This window comes from Rhinolophus sinicus, chromosome 12 (assembly GCF_057876585.1).
Source record: "Rhinolophus sinicus isolate RSI-liver-muscle chromosome 12, RSI-T2T, whole genome shotgun sequence".
Taxonomy (NCBI): domain Eukaryota; kingdom Metazoa; phylum Chordata; class Mammalia; order Chiroptera; family Rhinolophidae; genus Rhinolophus; species Rhinolophus sinicus.
In genome coordinates, this window is record NC_142512.1 from 41,552,612 (window position 1) to 41,573,907 (window position 21,296).

The 21,296-nt window shown below is 52.8% G+C and overlaps 2 protein-coding genes across 3 annotated transcripts; both read right to left on the reverse strand.

The window, feature by feature from the left end:
• Positions 1–12,765: 12,765 nt before the first annotated feature.
• On the reverse strand, positions 12,766–13,956 carry PPY (pancreatic polypeptide). The gene is made up of 4 exons (XM_019752221.3): positions 13,878–13,956; positions 13,330–13,520; positions 13,063–13,134; positions 12,766–12,914 (listed from the first exon to the last, which is right to left on the reverse strand). The coding sequence occupies exons 2-4, from the start codon at positions 13,518–13,520 to the stop codon at positions 12,890–12,892; spliced, it is 288 nt and encodes a 95-aa protein (XP_019607780.2). The 5' UTR covers positions 13,878–13,956; the 3' UTR covers positions 12,766–12,889.
• Positions 13,957–19,856: 5,900 nt separating this feature from the next.
• Positions 19,857–20,681, reverse strand: PYY (peptide YY). Of its 2 annotated transcripts, XM_019752222.3 has the most exons (3): positions 20,464–20,681; positions 20,253–20,333; positions 19,857–20,093 (listed from the first exon to the last, which is right to left on the reverse strand). In XM_019752222.3, the coding sequence occupies exons 1-3, from the start codon at positions 20,679–20,681 to the stop codon at positions 20,069–20,071; spliced, it is 324 nt and encodes a 107-aa protein (XP_019607781.2). In that variant the 3' UTR covers positions 19,857–20,068. The 2 variants fall into 2 exon arrangements, with proteins under 2 accessions (XP_019607781.2, XP_074176371.1); XM_074320270.2 differs by lacking the exon at positions 19,857–20,093 and having other exon boundaries at positions 20,249–20,333.
• Positions 20,682–21,296: the final 615 nt, after the last annotated feature.

The following is a 21,296-nucleotide window of genomic DNA, read 5'->3' on the forward strand; positions in this document are numbered from 1 at the left end:
GTTTAGGGAGACCCCCAAAAAGTAGGAGACCCACCCTCATAAGGCCCTCGCGCTCAGGGTCAGCTTTTAAGGACTCGAGTGGCGGATAGGATCCCCGACTCTTTAGAAGTGCAAACGTCTTCGCGAAGGCATTCGAGACCCTGTTTGAAGCCTAGGCCAGAGAGCTGGTCCATAGCCCTGCCTATGGAATACGGAAAGAAGTAACTCCTATCCTTCCTCAGAATCCCATCTCAAGAAATAAATAAAGTGTTAAACTTAGTTGCCCGCACCCAGTCTCCAGCTCCACCCCAGATCCGCTAGTGAAAAATCCTAAAAGGCCTCAGGAATACTATCGAGGCTCCCAGGCACCACCCTTCTCTCAGTACGTGGAGCATTTGGGACCAACTGCGGTACTACTCTGCCCTGGGTGTCTCCCCACCCGCTCCACTTGCCCTCTGTAATATGCAGTGGTTATCCCTCTTCCGTGCTAACTGGGCTGCTAAGATCAGAAATGGACTGTATCCTGGAAACCTGTTTGGAAATCTCAGAAATGGGTTTCATTTAGGAATCCATCCTGGACGCAGGGGACTGGTCCCGTGCTCTCCCCTGAGCTCCGAAGGGCATAGGTTTGTATATTGGTATAAGGAAAAGCCATAGAACACTCTGCTACTGAAAGCTCTGACCTTTCGGTGCCCGCTGCCTTTAACGAGGGAGGAGAAGAACGTTAGCGACCACAGATGGCAGAGACTGGAATTGCAGGCTTCGGCCTCCAGCCAAACAGGCTTTCTGGAGCATACTGCTTCTAATTCTCTCGTTTGCTTTCAAGCCAGAAGATCCTCCGAATTGAACTCAGGAGGAAGTCCTCGTCTCATTATGAAAACTATCCTCCACTCTCACCTGACCATCTCTGGGCAGGGAATCCCTCGAATATTTGCATTTGGTTGGAAAGTGGAAGGATCTTGAATCATTTCCAAATATTAATTACTTCTCAATCAGGCAACTACTACCCCACAGCATCCCACAGCTTCGATTCCATTCAGGATCCCCAAGACAAGGTAGGATCCCAGATTCTGGCCTACTAGGGCAGTGGAGCCCAATTCATTATTCTTACAAGTCACCTCCCTCCATTAGTCAGTCAACTGTATCTCTCTATTAAGGGCCTAGTAGACTGCCAGCCCCTCCCATCTGCTGAGGACCTTACAATTGGGAAGTTGTTTGATTCTCCAACAGCCCCATGAGGTAACAGAGTAGGGAGAAACATTTCTGGATGCAGAGTAAGATGCTCCTATTCTGTTTCAGACAAGGTGCCAGCTTCAGTGATAGCAAGTCAGATAGCAGCTTTGGTGCCAGCTTCAGGGATCCCTGATCTCTTGCAGCTCACAGTCTGGGGTGGAGGTCAGGAGGGTGGTGTCAGACACCAAAAGCACTTTCTGGTGGTATAATTGAACGTCATAAAACAGGTGCAGCAAATGTTCTAAGCTGGGCCCTAAAGGAATGAGGGTACTACTGGTAGGAAACAGAGTAGCTGGGAAGGGTCCACAGTGCATCCCATGGTAGTTAGGGGCTGCCCCTCCTACCCGGGGGGGTGGGGATGGAGAAGTGAGGAGATGAATCTTCCACCCTCTGGGGTCTTTAATTAGCTCTGTCTTCCTCCCTGCCTTGCCTCAGAGGTTACAAGGATGCAAGCAGTGCCTCTGTTTCCCCTGAAATCAAGGCTTTCCTCTGGTAGATGGTTATTCCAGGGCTTTGGGAGTCATGGCACAGAGACATAAAACTCAGAGCTGTGTTCCAAATTTCCAGATCTGGCCCTGTATTGAGTAACGTACTTCTGGTAATGGTCAGCAGGAGCCACCAACAGCTATCAGGAGTCTATCTTTCTATCACCTCCTCCCATTCCTCACCCCCACCCCTGCAACTCGCCAGTCTTGTTCTCAAAACCTTTTCTATTGGCTATACCTCTCAGTAAAAACAAACAAACAAACAAAAACAAAAAGCAAAGTTTGGACTCTTCAATGCATGTATATTTATATTTATATATTACTATATCTTTGCTATTGAACTAATATATATATTAAAAAACGTTCACAGACAGAAAAGAAATTTAAAAATGATTATTTTAAGACTATAAATAGAAGTTCCAATATTTTTCTTACCACACCCCAAAGGAGCATCTGTATGCTCCTAGGTGCATCCCCACTTTATAAATCACATTTCTAAAGGCAAAGCTGTGCCTACTCCGCTTAAGCCCAGCCTCAACAGGGCCTTTTTACAGGTATCTCTGCCTGCCCTCCAGAACCAAACCAAACCCTCCCTGGAGGACCAAGTGTCCTGGTCCTTTGTTCTCCTCACAGACCTCAAGACAGCCTGAAACGCCCTGCCCCACCACGACCACCACCAGCCAGCCACACATCATATGCTTTGCCCCACATCAGGTTGCTGGTCTTGAGGATAGAGACCCAAAAGGAGCCTCCTGGCCCTCCTCCTCCCACCCCACCCCTGACCCAACACTGGCTCTTCACCCTGCCTCCTTGCTTTACTCCACTACAACCCTCTGGGGTAGGAAGTTCTGAGACTAGATATTCTGTGTTGAAATCCTAGCTTGGCCTCATGGGGTGTGTGTCCTAGGCCCGTTACATAACCTCTCTGAGCCTTAATTGCCTCATCTGTACAATGGGGATAACAGTGTCCCCTTTGGGGAGGACAGATGTAGATGGCTGCCACAGTGCCAGGCACACAGAACCTGCTTCATAAATGTGGTTCCCTCCTGGGAGCAGGTCTAGGCAGGCTCTAGCTAGGTGCCAGCTGGGCAGTGAGTGATTAGTCTCTGTTTCTGGCTGTTCGATGTGCCCATAACTGACCTTAGGTCCTCTTGGGGAAGGTGGGGTCCACCCCAGGGCTTCTGGAGCCCCAGGTATCTGGTACAGATAACATGTCCTCTTTCCGCTGCCCACACACCCATTAGTGTCCCAGCCCTATCTATGCTACCCACTTCTCTTATCCTCTCCCTCCAGTGCCCCCACCGAGGTGCCAAGGGTTTTGCTGTGGGCACCGTGTAAGGGGGCCAGGAATAGCCCATTACCAGAGTGGGGATGAGCTTGCAAAAGGCAATGCAGACCCTGGGAATGAGGAGTCCTACCAGCCACCCCAATAACCTAATGTCTGTTGCTGGAGAACCCCACAAGCCAACTATGCCTTGATTGCACCTGTAGACCCTGGACAGGGCAGGGATAGGGGGTCAAAGGTGAGAGAGTAGTGAGACCCTGAGGACTGTTTGAGGCATTTGAGTTGCTATTTGGAGACAGAAAGAAAAGAGAGAGGATCCACTTGAATTGGTGACCTGGAGGCGGGCTGCATGTACACACACACACATACACACACACACACACACACACACACACACACACACACACACCCCCTGTGCTGCTTCCCTCCCCTTCGCCCTGGGCCTAGGGAACACTTGCAGAGTGGGTTGGGACAGACAGAAGGGACAGAACCAGGGGATATGGAGAGTACTGAGACAACTTGTTGGGTGACTTCCGGCAAGTCGTTGGACTGGCTGGATAATATCCACTTCAAAGGCTCTGTATAGACTGGAGGGCATAACCCATATGAAAGTGATTTGTGAACCACAGCAGGTCACACAGGGCATGCTCTGGACATGTCCCCTTCCCACGAATGCAGAGAGGCCCCCACCCCAGAGCCATTCTCTGCCCCTCTCCTGCCTCTACCACACAGCAACAGCCCTTTGCCCCCAGCCCTGCTTGGCTCCAACTGCTCCGCTCCAAGCCACCCCACCAGGACTTTTTCTTGTCCTCTGCATTGGGGTTTAGCCACCCTGGGCCTACCCTGTGCACCAGTCCACTCTGAGGTGCCTGGGGGCAGAGTGGGGACCTCCCGCCCATCTCACAGGGCCTCTAAGCCCTGTGGCTTCTCTGCTTGCAGCTCTCTGCCCTGAGGTGCTGGTGTGGAGAGCAGGCAGGGCCCTGGGAGGGGGAGAAGTCCAGGTCCTCTGTACCCCCACCATCTGGCCCTTCTCTAGTCTAGACCCCTTAGGGGAGAGGCTCTCCTCCCACCCCCACCAGTGCAGAGTGTGGGAGGGGTTGCCTTCGCCCCAAGCAGAGTGGGAGCGTGTGGATCCTGGGCAGCAGGCTTCAGGGTCTGTGTTGAAGGTGTGGGGGGTGGGACACGGTCAGTGCTTATGGCAGGAACATCCCAGGCATCCCCCCTTCTGCTCATCCCTTACCCACCCAAAGGAGCAGCACCGGGATTGGCAGAAGGAAGTGCACAGGTGGCAGTGTCCCCCCAGGAGCTCTGGGCCTTCCTGAGCCAGGCAGGCAGACACCTGGTCTGGGAGGTGTGCATGGTCACATGCAGACAGCACACATGTTTCTAAGTGTGCCTGAGGCGTGTGCAGGGAAGTGTCTGTGCACATGTGTTTACGTGTGCATGAGTGTGTTCATGATGCATTTGTGTGTCAGTGTGGATGTGTGTACAGGTGCACATACAGGGATGGTGGTATGCTGTGCCTGCACATATGGCCTGCAGGGGCCTCTGTGTGTGTGTGTGTGTGTGTGTGTGTGTGTGTGTGTGTGTGTGTGTGTGTATTTGTGTGTGTGATGTAGGGGATTGCTGGTTTCTGCCACTGTGGGATCCTGAGCACCCCACCCCAGCAGTCTGCTCTGGCTTCCCCCATTGCAGTTACCGAAAACAACCCATTCTGGGTCAAAAAGAGTGACTCCCGGGGTCCCAGACCTTGGAACAGCCTCTCCAGCCACCCGAGGGTTAGCCTAAATCATCAAAGGGTTCCTTGGGGCAAAAGGTTTGAGTCTGAGGCTCTCAGATCTGAGGGCTGTGAGAAGAGACCCAGGCCTTCCCCCTTTGGGAGGAAACGCAGGCTGGAGGCAAGGGGTACTGCTCGCTCCAATGCAGCTCAGGCAGAAAGAACTAGGCTCAAGAACTGATTCCCTTCTTTCTCTCTGAGGCTCCCTGATTCCTCCCCAAATGGCTTTGGCTCCAGCTGGGGGGTGATCTGCCCTGCCCTCCCTTATCCTCCTTAAGAATGTGCAATGAACTGAAATCCACAACCTGATTTTATATATTCTGTTTCTCAGGCAAGATAGTTAACACATGTTCACTCAACTAACCCCAGGCTTCTATTCTATGCCAGGCACTGAGCACTGTCTGTGGGACATGGAGTGAGCAAGGCACTATTCCGTACCCTCTCCAGGAGTTCAGTCTGGCATAGGAGCCAGACATGGGCATCACCTGGCAGAAGACACGATAAATGCCATCACAGCTACCTGAGCTGAACAAGAGCCCCAGGAGCCCAGGGCAGGGCAGGGAGGGGAGCAGGGAGGCTTTACAGAAGACAAATTGCCAGAACTGGGTCCTGAGTGGGATTTTGCTGGGCAGAGGAGTAGAAGCAGCTCATTCGAGATAGAAGGAACAGCACTAGCAAAGGCCGGGGATGTGGAAGTGCAGAGCTACTGAGGAGGCCACTGGAGTCTAACAGGTGGAGGGTCGGACAGGTACGGGGAGGGAACAATAGCAGGAGATGTGGCTAAAGAGAGTGGGTGGAAATGCAAACATCCAGGCCAGGGGAACCATAAACAAATCGTGGTCCGTCCTCATGAAGGAACAGTACTATTCAGCAGTGAGAGAGCTAATGGCCGATATGCCTAGGAATACAGAGCAATGTCAAAAACAGCGTGCTAAATGAAGCCAGGCACAAAAAGAACATACTGTTTGATGCCGTTTATGTGAAGTTCTAAAACGGGCAAAACTAATCTATAGAGATCAGATCAGCGGTTGCCTCAGGCCAGATAAACTAGAAAGGGGATGATAGAAATGTTCTGTAACTTGACTGTTTGGAGGGTACATATTTGTTAAGACTTATCCAACTGTACACTTAAAATGGGCGAATTTTATTGTGTGTAAATTATACTTCTGTAAAGCTGATTTAAAAGGTTTTTGTGGTGTGTTTTTTAAGGCTGAGATCAAATTGTTAAAGATTTTAAATGTCATGCTAAGAAGTTTGGACTTAATCCAGGAAGTAATAGGAGGCATTTTAGTCAAAGGTCTTTCATTTTGCTTTGGTCTGGTTTGGTAGCAAGTAAAAATCCAACTCAAGCCAACTTAAGCAAAATAGGGAATTGCTCTGAAGGATCCTGGGGCAACTCACAGAATTCCAGGGAGATTTGGGACTGAAATTTTGAGGAGCCTTCTCTCTCAGCTTTACTTCCCAATAACCCCAAGGCCTAATTCTAGTGTTCTCCCCATAGCTGGGGACACCATGCTCAGAGAAGCAAAGCAACTTGTCCAGGGACACACAGCCAGCAAGCCGCCATGTCAAGCTTGAAGCCCAAGTCAGTCTGCTACGATGTCTGTGTCTTCACCACCAGACCTGGAGGAGCAGGGAAGAGTTCATTTGAGAAGGCCCCTGTTTGAAACAGAGCCAAGCAGGTGGAGGGAGAATGGGAAGAGGGAGGGGGCACAGAGCACAGGAAGCAACCCCGCCTGAGACAGGAGAAGTTGATGGGCCAAGGGACAGGGAGGTGATGGAGACGGACTCAGAACTGCAGATGTCCTGAGGCCTGAGGGACAAAGGGACATATGTAACTGGCTGGGGGTAGCTTTCCAAGAAGATGGCACTGCTTCTCTAGACCTGAGTCCATCCTGAGCTTGAATCGCAACCCCACTGGACTTCTCTGAGCCCATTTCCTCAAATGCAAAAGGAGTTAATGATGCCTACAAGTGTCATCAAAACTAGAGATGCTACAACAGATAATTCCTCCCTGTACATGGCACTGAGCAAGTGCAATGATTATCAGTTATGAGTATATAACTGTATATTCATAGAGCTATTGTTATTGATAATATTGGGTCCTTTGTGTCTCCTCCCCCAACCTGCTCACCCCATCAAACATTTTGTTCTGGGCCAGGAAGGGGGGTAGCTGAGCACCATCCCTCAGAACTTGACAGGTACTGGAATGAGTGAGTGAGCCCAGAAGAGTGAGGGACTGAGAGCCATTGGTGCCCACAGAAAGCCCTGGAGTTTATAAGTGCAGCCTGGGTTCTCACAGCCAGAGCTGCAAGAGGACACATCATTTGAACTCTTTTGGGGATGGGGGCGTCAACATTGGACTCATGCCTAAGTGGAATAAAGGATAGCCTGTTTGTTGGGGCTTGGGGTACACTGGCCCCTAAATCTCTCCTCCTTCCTTGTATTATGGAATTTTATCATAGGAATCTCACTGCCTTTTCTGGAGATTCTTGGCTCCAAGGAACTGTAGGTCTCACTTGGCTACTGAGACATTCTATTAACTTCAGTGACCTTGATATTGAGTTTCTTACCCCTGTTCCTGAGGGAGAAGTCGAGATAGGAAAAAAGAGTGCCCAGGAGTGGAGGGGCTCATGCATGTTAATCACCTAGTATGTCAGGAGCTGTCAAGGGATTCAGCTACATCATCCGACTCAGTCCTCACAGCAACCCTATGCTATGGGAGCAATCAGCTCCGTTTCACAGACATGGAGGCTCAGAGTACATAACGTTCCTTAATCAAGGTCACACAGCCGGAAGTGATGAAGTCTGGATTCCCACCCAGATGCCCCTGCTCTTCCTACTATGCCCTTTCTGGGGATGGGATGGGCATGAAAAAGCATCAGCTCCCATTTCACAACCTTGTCCCAGAAAAGCGGCAATGTGAACAGGTAGAGGGGCCCTGACAGCATCCAGCCAAACAAAGCTCTGTGACCTAAGGCAGCCCAAAGCCTGAGTTTATCATTCAGCCAGACAAGACCCCCTCCAGCATGGGCTCCAAAGTGGCTAGGCAGGCCAAGAAAATCTCCAGGATGAGCAGTGGGGCCTGCACCTGAAGGTAGAAGCCTCAACTTTGCCCCCTCCCCGTGCTAGCAGGCTTAGAGGCCAGGAATGAGGGTGCTGAGGCCCCACCGCAGCTCAGCAGGTAAAGGAGGCACCCTGGATCCAGCCAGATGGGAAGGGCCTGGTCTCTCAGCATAGTCCCCCTTCCAACTCTGAGAATAGCCCCTGGAAAAAGCACAGCACCCTCTCAACCCCAGAGACAGTTCCTCCTTAGGATCTGTAGACTTAGAGCAAAAAGTTACCTGACCACTCAGTGCCTCAGGCCTCTACCACCTACGCCTTTGGGCCCCTGGCAGGGACTGTGCCCTGGTCAGGACAGCCCATGTGCTTCCACCCCCAACCTCTCCCAACTCCCAGGTTATAACACAGGGGCACAATAAGGAGGCCAATCTGGGGGTGTGCCTTAGAGGAAAAGGGAAACGGGGCGCAGATCCAAAGGAATATGAAGGGCCCTGGATGTCCTAAGCAGAGACTCTGGTCGTGCTCTCTACACCTGCCCAGCACCATGGTAACATCTGGTGGCTCCTCTTAGCTGTGTTCTCCAGGAGCTTGGGGATGAAGGCTGGCACCAAGGGCCCCTCCCCAGGGTATTAAGGGCATGAAGGAGACAGGCCAGCATCTGCCAGTCTGATGGCCAGGACAGCTGCCAGGGCTTCCTGTCCCTACTTTGGGTGGTGGGGATGAGAGGATTTCCTGGTCAAAAGAGGGCTGAGTGTGTCAGGAGCTCTGGCGTGTGTGTGTGTGTGTGTGTGTGTGTGTGTGTGTGTGTGATGTTTATGGACATCATAGTATATGAATCACTCTGTGTGCCCGCACAAAGTCGTCTGTGCACAGCTGGGGGTGTGTATGGGGGGAATCTCTGGACTGGTGTTCCTGTATGTAACTGTGTTAATAGTCATTCATTTAACATCTATTATTGAGCACCTACTAAGTGTCGGGCACTTGTGATACAACAGTGAACAAAACAGGCAAAGAGCCCAGCTATAATGGTGCTGACATAGTGTGGACAGCGCTTAAGAGAGACAAAGGCAATTTAAAGAAGCGTAGAACCTAGTAAGTTAGAAAGTGCAATGGGGAAAAAAGTAAAGCAAGATGAAGGAATGGGTTGCAATTCTAAACAGGTGTGGCAGAGTAGGAGCCATTTAGAAGGTGAATTTTGAGCTGATGCATGAAGGAGGTGAGGAAGCTGGCCATGAGAATATCTGGAGGAAGTCTTCCAGGCAGAGAACAGCACTTCTGGCATTTTTGAAAAACAGCCAGGAGGCGGGAGAGGCTGGAGTGGGGTGAGCAAGGAGTTACGGAAGAGGTCAGTAAGGTTAGGGAGCTGACCAATGTCTCTATGCCGTCCTCGTGTGTCTATCTTAGGGCGAGCCTCCCCGTTCACGTCCATTGGTCCCGTTTGCCCTGTGCTTTGTGCGCACCACTGTGCAACTCCAGATGTGCACCATTCCGCCTGGGCACCTGGACGCCCTCTCGTGCGTCTATGTACGTCCCAGAGGCTGTCACGTTCCTGTGTCTGAGCGCCTCTGCGCCCCAGCTCACCCACCCCTCCACGTGCCAGATGTCTGGCCTCACGTGACCGCCTGCGGCAATGTCTGCTCGGTCCCCTTCAGGCACCCGCTCTGTGCTGCGCGTGCGCACTGACCTTGATGTGCCTGGGGTGGTTCTGCTGCTGCCGCGACGGGGTGCCCTGGCGGACGAGCTGCAACTGCAGCAACCGCGCGGGCCCAGGGCGACCGGTTGGCTGACCACCTTCGGCCAGTTCAGCAAGTGCATAGAGAACCTCTTCAACAGCAGGTCGGTAGGCGGAGGGCAGGGGAAAGGAAGCGTGGAGGCTGAGGGAGGGGGGAGGAAACGGATGCCACCTGCCTCCCCACACGCGCATAGCAGCCCCGTGACCTCTGTAAAGAAGTGTTTCCCAGCTTGAAGTCTAAGGACACCAAGAAATCAAAAGATGTTAAAAACCCCAAGAAAACCACCAACAGCACAAAAATTCCACGGTTGAACGCCACGAAACCCCTACCAGTGAACGCCACGAACCGCCCCCCACAGGACCCCATGAACCCCCCACCGGGGAACACCAGGAAACTCGAAACTCGGGCCACCGACCTCCTCTGAGGGCCCCAGGTAGGAGATCCTGGGCTCAGCTGTCACCAGTCAGGGGCCTCGGAACTGGGGACAGATTGGGCAGGAATGAGAGGAAGCCCTGGGGGGTGGGGAGCTACCAGGGCCCCAGGCTGGGCTTTGACTTCCAGGTTCCCAGCTCAAGTCTCCCAGCTCAGTCCCCCTTTATATGTTAAGAGGGGCCTGAACTCCTCCACACCCCACACCCTCAATGAGAACAATAAAGAGAAATCAAATCTCTGTTGCTTCCTTGACTAATGTGGGCCCTGGGCAGGAAGGGACCTGTTCTTCAAAGGGGAGAGGGGACCCTGGAGCTCGTGCTGTGGGAGGAAAAGACCTCAGCTGCAACTGCAGCAGCTTCCCTGCCTCCTCCCTGCAACCCATGCACCTCCCCCACCTTACACACATACACCACCACCAGAATGGGGGCTCTACCGGGAGGGAAAGCAGAGTGAGAGGAGCAGGTCCCAGCGACCTCAAAAGAGGGGCTTCAACCAGACTCCCCTCTCCCCAAGTTTCTACACAGAGCAGGGCAGCTTCGATGCCAGCCTGGGATGTCAGTGTTGGCAGAAGGACAGACAGCCGTGCTTTTGCCTGCCCGTCAGTGTGCAGAGTGTAAGGTCCTGCCTTTGCCTCCTGGACCCTTTCAGCCCCTCTGGCAGTGAGCAGAGCATGGGAAGGGACCAGAGCCCAGCCAGGGCCTATGACTGACAAGCTGGTTTCAAGGGTGACACTCTCCTCTGGGCTGGTGGCCAGCAGAAGCCTGGGAAGGGGCAGAGGCCTGGGCTGCAGAGGCACCTCTCTTGATGCAACTCACACACAGGTGTGTCCTGAGCAGGGTCCTAATTCCTGCCCTTGGGAAGTGTCTACACCTCTCCCTACTCAGAACCCATCCCCTTAGCTGCCAAAGAAAATTCTAGGACTTCCGTCTCCATCATCCAGATCCAAACTCTGATCTCCTGCTAAAACCAACCCCTCTCTCAGACACCTCCCTGGACTTAAGAATCAGCCTGAGCCATGCATTTCCCTGGTAGCTGCATCCTCTCCAGCGCTTTGCTTTTTAGGGCCAGGTTCCACTTTCAGGTCATTTGTACACACCAGATGCAGCCAGGACTGGAGGGGAAACACAACGTGGTGTCGTTGCCATGGGGTCAGTGTGAGGTGCTGAGTCCAGGAAAGTGGACCCCCTCATCCACCAAACCCACAAGCCCCATCTCTGTAGGCGGAGCATGTGGGGGAGGCAGAAGCCATTCCAGGAACCAGAAAGGTTCTAATTCTCTCATTTCCCCCTTACCCACCCCATGACTGTCCCTTATCCACAGGTGCTCCCAACCCCAGGAACAGGGAAGAGACAAGCTCCTCTCTCCCAATCATACGTACATATCACCCCATCCCCACCTATTCAGGTGCCTGAGAAGGGCAAGGGCTGCCAAAGGCCATGGGACTTCTCAGTGCAGGCCTCCCTCTGGCAGGATCTGGGCCCTCACCCTCCCAGAGCTGGAGTGTGGAATCCACAGATTGGACTCCCAGAGGTGGCCAGAAGTTGGCTAATCCAGCCTCCTCCCCAAAAGGCCGCATTCCTCCTGTGGCCTCCCCTCCTGCAGCTGCTTGAATAGTTCCTTTGCCCAGGAGCTCACTACCTCTCAGGACAAGCTCTCTCCAAATTTCCAGCTCTTCAAAGATGCTCCTTTATACTAGTCCCAGAAAGCCTGTCTTCTGGATCCCCTTCCTGGAGCCACATGAAGTTAACCATGACCCTTTTCCTTCAGATGGAGCTTCCATGTTTAAAGAGCACTTTATGTCTCTGCTCATCTTTCCAGCATGTTCATGGAAACAGCTGGTTGGCCAGTGGCTGCATCATAAGTCTGCCCCTTGAGAGCTCCCATTTACTGAGCGTTTACCTGGATCAAGGGCCATGCTAACTGTTTCCCAGGCATTATTTCATGTCATGCTCACTACCACCCACTCATTCTTCCCATGTTATAGATGAGGAATCTGAGGCTCAGAGAGGTGATATCCCGGTCCAAGAGCACACAGACGGAAAGTAGCAGATCCCGGATTTGAACCTAGGTTTATCTAACTCTAACGCAGATGCTGGATCCCTCTGTTAGATTGCCGTCTGCCGCAGGACTTGGACACGCTGCTGTAACTCTCTGAGCCTCGGCCCTCACAGGGTTGTTGAGAAGGTTAAGGGTCCCTTGCTCCTTTTCCCAACAATCCACACATGACACCATCTCCAGACGCCTGTCTGTCACAGTTGCCCTCCTTTGGCCATGCTCCTGATGAGCTGTGCTCCAACTGACTACAGCCCAGCTACACAGCACTGAGCTGCCCAGAGGAGGGCAGCTCCGATGCCACCAATGGAGCTGGTGACTGTCTTAGCACCAGTCATTCCTCTGGGCTGCGCTGCCACCACTACCCCCATGCCAAGGACACTAGGCTATAGGAAAGCATTGGTGGGGGTACATTTGGGGACAGAACTGTCATCAGGCTGTTGGTCTGGAGTATCTAGAGATGCTGAAATGGGAAGATTCAAGCTCAAGATTGCTGCTTCATTGACTTGCTGAATGACCTTGGGGGAGTCCCTGCCTCCCTCTGAGCCACAACTTGCCCTTCTGTGAAGTGGTAAGGAGGAGCTAAATGGCTCTGACGACCCTATAGGCCTTCTGTATCACTCATGACACCCTCCTTTCCTTTCTCCTCCTTCCCCTCCCCCCCTCCTGACATTTGGCTGCTCCTGCCCCCACCAGGGGTCCACAGAGACACACAGAGAGAAGCTATGTCTTTGATTTGCTTTATTTAGCCTGGGTGGGAGCAGGTAGCAAGCTTTGGCCAGAGCCAAGGGTGTGGAGGGGAGAGCTGGGTGGGCACTGCCGTAGGAGTCAGAGGAGGCAGGAGATGGCATTACAAGTCCATCGGGCTGAGCTCCCTATGAGGAGAGGGCAGAACATGGATGGCAGTGTGAGTGGGCAGTCTTTGTGCCTGAGGGAGCCCTTAGGCCAGCACTGGACCCCTGTTCCCCCTCCCACATTTCAGGCTCAGGGAGCTGGTCAGACAGGGGAGGGAATCAAACCTACCTGGGAGCAGCTGCATGGGGTGAGCCCCACTCCAAGAAGTCGGGCGTATTTTCGTTGTCTCTTTTCCCATACCTGTGGGGGGGGAGAGGCAGCTGGGGCAAGCGCTGTGCCCAGGTGTCAGCTCACCTATCTCCCGCCTGCCCTTGGGCACCCTCCCACCCAGAGCCTGGTGAGTAGAGAGTCTCTGCTTTCCCAAGAGCAAGGAAGGGGCAGGGCCTGAGGTCGTGACCCGGGGGCTGGGACCTCTCGCCTTCTCTCTCTACACACCTGGGTCTGGTCAGCATGTTGATGTACCGGCGGAGCTCAGCGGCATACTGAGCCATCTGCTCCAGTGTCGCATTGTCCCCCGGGTACACTGGCTCCAGTGGGGCCCCCTGAGCACCCAGTGGTGGCTGCACCAACAGAGCCACGCACATGGACAGGAGCAGCAGGGAGAGGCAGTGGCATGCGGTGGCCATCTGAGAAGCAAGGAGCAGGGAACCAAAGGACAAAAATCCATGGCCTGTGGGTCTGCCCCCACCCTCCCACCACCAGGGTCACACACACATATCCCAATCACTCAAAAGGTCGCAGTCACTCATACGTCTGTGTTGACATCCACTCCCCACTCCCCGAACACATTTGTCGTCTTCTAGTCAGCAGACTGCTCTTCTTGGATGACAGATTTGTCAGATGCAGAGCCAGACCCATGCAGAACCTCAGGCCTCCTGAGGCCCCAAGCCCTGCAAAGCATCAATCCCTCCTATCCCAGGCCCTAAGCCCCAAGGATCCCCCAGATCCCCCCAGAGCCCCGGGGGCAGGCTGAGCCCACTTACCCTGAGTCCGAGCAAGTGGACCCTGGACCAAGCAGGTGCCTGCCTCAGGCTGGATGGGTCCCCCTGCCCTCCGTTATGCCCCTTTATAGTCCTCATTCCCCACCCCCACCCCGAGTCCCCGCCTCCTGTCAGCCTCTCTCACTTTCCAGCCCTCACCCCCTCCTCCCACCGTCCTCCTGGTACTCGCAACACCAGCCGGGTGAGGGACAGGAGGCGGACAGGGCAGTGTTGTAGGTGACAGACAAGCAGCATGACGGGTAAAAGAGGACCACAATAAGTCACCTGTGTGCCCCATCTGCCTTTGGGCCCCAGAGCAGGCTTGATTCAAGGACAGGGTTCTGGGACCTCAGGATGAACAAAAGGTTCTGGTCACAGGCCTCAGAACAGCCCCTCCTGCCTCCCAAGGATTAACCCAAAGCATCAAACGGATTCCCTCAGGGCAGAAGATTGGGGCTGGGGCTCTGAGACCAGGGATGCAGAATGGAGACTTGGGACCTCCTCTCCAGTTTGTGATTAGAACAAGGTGGGAAGAGAGGAGATGCCTCAGGTAACTAGGCCATGCGGGAAGTAGTGGGGAAAGTAATGAGACACCCACTCCCTGGCTGGTGTGTAGGATGCAGAACTAGAACTGATGTGCCTGGGTTCAGGGGAAATGGGGGTGCCAGCTTCTGGTAGCCATTTCACAGCCCCCGTTCCAGGGAAGTGATAAAAACCAACATCATTTGTAAAGACTTGAATTTTCCAGAGTGCTTCCAGCTCAGTCACCTCACTGAGTCTCTACAACAACCCATTTTACAGAAACAAAGGCTCAGAAACCATTAAGTCGGACTAGTCAGTGGGAGATCCAGGTTTTGAAATGAAGTCTAATTCCAAAATCTGTACTCCTTTTTTCTAAGTGGGGTTATCAACGTTTTGCTATAATTTTCCACTTTTTGGCTGATAAACGTGACTCTCACAGAGGTGAAGACACTTGCCCAAGGTCACACAGCTATCTAGGACTCAAGTTTTGGCCTAGATTTCCAACCCCACCAATGCAAAAAGTTCTCCCACTCAGGAGTCTCTGAGTCCCCCTGCTCTGCGTCCCTTCCCCGCTTCAGGCTGAGGAGCAGTAACTGGCTGTGTCTGAATCACATACGAAAGCCTGAGAAGGAAGCAAAAGACCTCTCACCCTTGAGGTTCTGCTGTCCCAGATCAGAACAACAAAAGTGCGAGTTAGGAGAGGAGTTGGGGTGGGGGGATGATCCGAGCTTCTATTTTCCTCAACATAGTGAAGATGAAGGAAGATTCAGTAAACATCGACGTCTGCTTGTTTCTCTCAAGTCTGATTTCTGGTAACAAAAAGAACAATAGTGCTTCCCCCAACAACTTATACTTCACAAGGCAAATATGCAGGTCATTCTGTCTCCACCAGCCCCGCCCTTCTCCTGTCCTGGGTCAAGACAGACAAAACGAGATGAATTCGTAACTGGTCTCAGGCAGGCCTGCAGTGAGGCCGGCAGAGGCAGTAACGTGCCACCAGGGGGCGTCAGGCTCTAACCCTAGCTGGAAGGGTCTGGGCTCCCACAGGACTAGATAGCCCGTTGGGATCTGTTCTGGCCACTATGCTCGTCAGGACCCAGCCCCCGCAGACAGATGGTAGATCTGGGGATTGACTCAAGTGCTGGGGCCATTTATAGTTTTGTAAACAGCTTTGTCACTGCCTAAGAAATGACAGGTACTTCACAATGTCAACTGAACATATAGTTTTCATTTTTCTCCTTTGCAAACAACCTATTCCTCTTCTGGGTCCCCTCAGGGATGCTGTGACAATTGAGATGGAAGAGGTAGTGGATGTGCTTTCTAAACAGTGGTTCTCATTCCTCTTCATAGGTTCCCAGGGCTTGCCATGGAGCCCTGCCTAGAGAAGGCACCGAGTACTTCACTGCAGGCCAACTAAGTGAAAATGATAGTGGTCCCTCTCCCCTTGCCCAACCCCATGCCCTCTGGAACAGGGAAGATGAGCATTGGGCAGTGTTGGGGATAGAGTGAGGGCTGTGATGAGACTAGGAAAGGAACCCCCAGAAACCCCTGGGGTCACAGCGTGAAGGCGAGTATACAGTAGCAAGGGGAATGGGGATCCCCACATATAAGACGGCAAGGAATTTAACCAGCATGGCGTCCTTCATACCCCCTTTCACATGAGTGCCTCCAAGGCTACCAGGTAGGTCCAACTACCCCACGAACATCATGCTGGAGAGGCCACATGTAAGAGCTGCATCAACAGCCCCAGCTGAGCTCCCAGACAACAGCTGGCACATGAGTGAGTCTTCTGAGCTGTCAGCCCAGTGGAGCCCTCAGTCGACTACAGCCCCAGCCAACCTCTGGCTGTCAGTATGTGAGAGACTCCAAGTGACAACTGCCTAGTCAACTGCCTTCCCAATCCTGACCCACAAAATCATGAGTGAAATACGAGGTGTGATCAAACAAAATGGTGAATATTTAAATAAAAAATGTTTTACAGTAAAAGACACATTGCCATTAATCCCTCTTAATATACTCCCCTTCACTTTGAACACATTTATGCCATGGTTCTTGCCACTTTCTGAAGCAGTTCTGGAAGTCCTCTTTCGTGAGTGTCTTTAGTTGCGCGTCATGGCTGCCTCAATGTTCTGTATCATTTTGACTTTGGGGAAGAGCCATTAGCCTGAAACTGACCACAGCCCTCCCAAACAGACCAACAGACAGGAGACTACAGACACCAACACAGATATACATCCTCCCACTCCCCCGACCACAAAATGAATGGTGCCAGATCTGGTGAATAAGGTGGATGAGGACATACCATAATGATTTTATTTGACAGAAATTGCCGTACCAGAAGCATTGTGTGACATGGAGTCTTTCCATTGTGATCAAACAATACAATGAATGCTGCTGCTGAGTGCCAACCAACAGGAAGGCAGGGATCTTCAACACAGGAAGTGGTGTGTCGCACCTTAGTAACAGTGTGTGACAAGTTTCAACTTGTTCAGTACAGTCAGTGGGGTGTGAGCTACGGTTGAGAGAAGGTGTTTTTTTTTGTTGTTGTTATTTAAAGTTTATTGGGGTGACAATTATTAGTAAAGTTACACAGATTTCAGATGTACAATTCTGTAATACATTATATCTCACACTGTGTGTTCACCAGCCAAAGTCAGTTCTCTTTCCATTACCATATATTAGACCCTATTTACCCTCTTCTAGAGAAGGTGTGTTTTAGTGTGCCGTAAATCATCCTCCATCATGACAATGCTCCGTGTCACACATGGCTTCTGGTATACGGCAATTTCTGTCAAATAAAAACATTACGGTGTGTCCTCCTCCACCTTATTCACTGGATCTGGCACCATACAACTTCTGGCTCTTCCCCAAAGTCAAAATGATTCAGGACATCAAGGCAGCCACGACAGCACAACTAAAGACACTCATGAAAGAAGACTGGATAGATGTGTTCGAAGTGAGGGGGAATATTTTGAGGGAGATTAATGGCAATGTGTCTTTTACTGTAATAATTTTTTTTTAATTTAAACATTCACCTTATGTTTTGATCGAACCATGTGTTATGTTTTTTTTTAAGCTCCTAAGTTTTAGGGTAACTTGTTATGCAACATGGTAACCCACACACCTACCCTTTCCCCATCCCTCTGTTCCCACTGGCTGGAACATCAGAAGTAGTGATGGTGGGCCATCTCCAATCATGTAGATGAGGGCATGGGGAAGCCACAAAATAGGACCCTAGGCTCTTGGATGTCATGGAATGGAGTTGCCAACTTCCCAGATGCCACTTGTATCTTATGTAAGAGATAAATAAATTTCTATCTTATTTAAGCCACTGTTAATTCTGTCTCTATTTAAGAAAACACATCAATATCCTAGCAATATAACGTGTGTAAAACAAATAGTGCAGTGGTGATTTTTTAAAATGGCAGCTGTTTCTAACATCATTAGTGTTATGTCTAAGGCTCCCTCCACTCCAACGTTGGTTGTGTCTGATCAACAGTGGATCAACCACCTGTTCAACACTCCTCCATGTAAATGAGAGCTTAACCCATGTCCTGATGGTCAACCAGACATGTCCAGCTGGGTGGAAATTGTCTGTGGTCATTCAGAATGGGCATCTCTTCCATTAGTCTGAAACTGACCACAGCCCTCCCAAACAGACCAACAGACAGGGGACTACAGACATCAACACAGATATACAACCTCCCATTCGCCCGACCACAAAAATGAATCAAAGCTCATGGCAACCATTTCGTGTTCTACCTCTCCTGGTGCAGGAGGTGTGGGATTGGAGGAGAGAAAACAGGGGTGGGGGGGGTGGGGGAGGCGGGAAATGAGATAGGAAGTGCGTCTCAGATAATGGCAATACAGTAGGGAGAGGGAAACAGAGAAACTTACTCTACCCTGAGAAATAAGGACAGGTTTTTGGAAGGAGGTGAACACTACCCTGAGATGTTTTCCAGACTGAAGAAAGGAAAATGTCTCTGCAGTCAGGGGCCGTGGCCTGGGCAAAGACTTAGAGCATCAGAGTCCACAGAGCTTGTGACCGGCAGCAGGCCCCAGCCCTGCCTCCACTTTCTGCTTCCAGTCCTGCCTTGAGTGAGGCTGGAGGGTCGTGCAAGGGAGACTAGGAGTCTGAACTCTTAGGCCACCTAAGGCAGGTTGTATCCACACAGGAACCACTCCTACAACTATGGATGAGCCAGCTTTAGGGTCTTCTCCCAGAGCCACCTAACTGCAAATAGTCCTGCATGGGTCTTACCCTCCAAAGTGACACCACCAGCTTTTCAACCCTTTTTACCCTCTCTGAGTCTGGGGCTTTGGCCTCAACCTGATTCTCCCTCCCATCTCCCAGTTCCCACCTCAGGTTCAGCCAGATCCTGCTGAACTAGAGGCCCAGGAGTGAGCCCACACACAGAGGAGGCTGTCTGATGGGGGAGGCATAGCGCTTTCTTCAGGGGGCCATCAGACCTAGAAGGGAGACAGGACACAGAGACATGGGCAGAACACAGCAGTGTCCCTGAGAGCCAGGCAGCCACAGAGTGCAGGAAGAATGCAGATCAGGGAAAATCAAGGCAGGCTTCCTGGAGGAAAGGGGCTGGGAAGGAAGGGAGTCAGGGAAGATCAGCTGCAGGCAAGCTCTGGGATTCCTCACTGTCACAGGTAGAGTGGTGAGGGATTCAAGTTAGAGTCCGGCTTAAATATCCACAGTGCCTTCAGCCTTCAGTGTCTAGTTCAAGGGGAGGAGGGGTGCACAGGAGGGTGTCCCCATAGCCTTGTCAGCAGTTAGTGTCTTATCCACTGAGCATGAATTCAGCAAGATGGGAGACGGCGGTTGCTGAGGGAAAGGGCAGCCTCCACATTCCCACTGTTCCTCCTGCCTAGGAAATGGGGGATGTTAGCGATGACCTCCACCCCCCCACACACACCCATCTCACCCTTTCAATAACTCTCCACAGTCCCATCTTAAATCTCATCTGCACCCCCAGACACTACAGCCCTGGAGGTTAGTAATACATCTCCTCAGGGTACCTCCCCAGGGCTTGGTTTCCAGCCTGTTCACCCAACCGCCTTCATCTTTGGTGGGGGGAGAAAATGCTCTGTACCCCTCCACTCTCCTAGGCTGCCTAACATGCTCTTTTCCACCCTCCCCATCCTCCACTGACTCGTGTTCCTGCTCTTCCCTACCCTTTTTCAAGAACTTTCATCTTGTCCCACTCCCATCTGACTAGAAAGTTCCACAGAGGTCCCTGTCTGGGTGCTATCCACTCCCAGGGCTGTGCAGCAAAATCTTCTCTTGGCTCAGAGTAGGAGCCCCCCACCACTCCGCCCAGCCCTGTCCTGGAGGGCCTTTTATCTGAGGCATCAAGTCTTGTCTCAGCTCACACCTCCGCCTTCCACTCCCACCTAGATACCACCTCCACGAAGAAGGGAAAGGAAATACAAACGTATACATTCCAATGCAGTGAAATTTGCTCTTTATTTGGGCATCAGGGAAGGACCACACACAGCCCTCCAGCCCAGTGGGGGCACGGAGAAATGGAACAGGACCCTACCCTGGAGCCTCCCCAGCGGCACAGGGCAGGGGGAGGAATCCAGGGTCCGGAGTCAGGAGCAAACATGCAAATGAGGTCGGTGTATGTAGCATCTCTCCCAGGAGGCCTTGCGGGTGGTCACCACATGTAGGTGCCTTCTGGCCTGTAGGAGGGGAGGGAGAAGAATCGCAAGGAGCCTAGGATCTGGAAAGGCGAGATTGGGGGAAGTTCTAGATGGCGGTGCAGGGTATGGACTCGATAGGACAGCAGGACCACGCCGCGCTCTAGGGGACAGGGCGAGGAGCGAGGAGGGCGCTGTTACCGCGACTTGACTGAGCTGTCCTGGCCATCGGGGAAGAGCAGTTTTGAGAGAAGCGCTTCCGGGCTATCGCGTTTCCCATACCTGGCGGGGGTGGGGGGCGGGAGGTGTGATCAGAGTGGGGCGTGGTAAGGTCTAGCCATGCCCCGGGTGGAGTGGGGCGGAGGTGGGAGCTCCAGAGGCAAGGCTCTGTCCGCCCAGAGCACGCGCTCACCGCTGCCGAGTGACCAAGTTGAGGTAGTGGCGCAGCGACGCGTAGTAGCGGCTCAGCTCCTCCGGCGAGGCGTCTGCGCCCGGAGCCTCGGGTTTGGTGGGGTAGGCGTCGACCAGCGCCCCCAGGCAGGCGAGCAGGGCCAGCAGCACTGTGGCCATGGCGGGCCACGGCCTGCGCACCATCCCCATCTGCAGAGGGGGTACTGGAGTGTGGGTCATTCTGAGCCTCGACCCCCCCCCCATGGCTGGAAACTGAATCTGCCGTCAGGCCCACGCTCCAGCGGGCCTGTCTGGGACTAGTGCTGGACCAAGGCTCAGCTACCTGCTCGCTGATAGTGTGTTCTCTGGCACTGCACCAGTTTTTGGCCTCAGTTTCCTCATCTGTCAGAGGGGCATGAGCCCTGCCTGCCTCGTCGGCACTGCCCAGAACGGTAGATGGAGGAAGAGGCCATGCTGGCTGCAGGGCCTCCTGGGCCTCTCCCCTCCTACTTCTGCTAGCCCCCTTCTAACCCAGCTGCCTGCCACTCAGCCAGTTTCCACCATACCAGCCTCAGCTTCCCCCCCAAATAGCCTGGGTTACCGGGCATCAGACCATTCCTGGGCCCCGGGCCACTCACAGCGACAGATCCCAAAGCAGAGATGAGCAGGAGGTGGAAGGGGAGAGGAGTCCCAAGGGCTGGGTTGCTGCAGGTCAGCAAAGGCCGCCTCCTCTGCTCAGTGCTTTCCCTGCGGGGCTTATATCCAGTCCTGGGAAGGGAGGGGGAGCTCCAGGGGGAGGGGAGCCTGAGGGGGGAGGGCCCTATCTCCTCCCTTTCTCCTTGCCTGCGCCATGGG

Excerpts from the sequence above, each read along its gene's own strand:
- PPY (XM_019752221.3), bottom strand. The coding sequence starts at position 13,520 with ATGGCCACCGCATGCCACTGCCTCTCCCTGCTGCTCCTGTCCATGTGC. Across the intron at positions 13,135-13,329 it reads AACATGCTGACCAGACCCAG|GTATGGGAAAAGAGACAACG; the intron begins GTGTGTAGAGAG and ends CCCCCCCCACAG. Across the intron at positions 12,915-13,062 it reads CCCCATGCAGCTGCTCCCAG|GGAGCTCAGCCCGATGGACT; the intron begins GTAGGTTTGATT and ends CTCTCCTCATAG.
- PYY (XM_019752222.3), bottom strand. The coding sequence starts at position 20,681 with ATGACCCACACTCCAGTACCCCCTCTGCAGATGGGGATGGTGCGCAGG. Across the intron at positions 20,334-20,463 it reads AACTTGGTCACTCGGCAGCG|GTATGGGAAACGCGATAGCC; the intron begins GTGAGCGCGTGC and ends CACCCCCGCCAG. Across the intron at positions 20,094-20,252 it reads GACAGCTCAGTCAAGTCGCG|GCCAGAAGGCACCTACATGT; the intron begins GTAACAGCGCCC and ends CCCCTCCTACAG.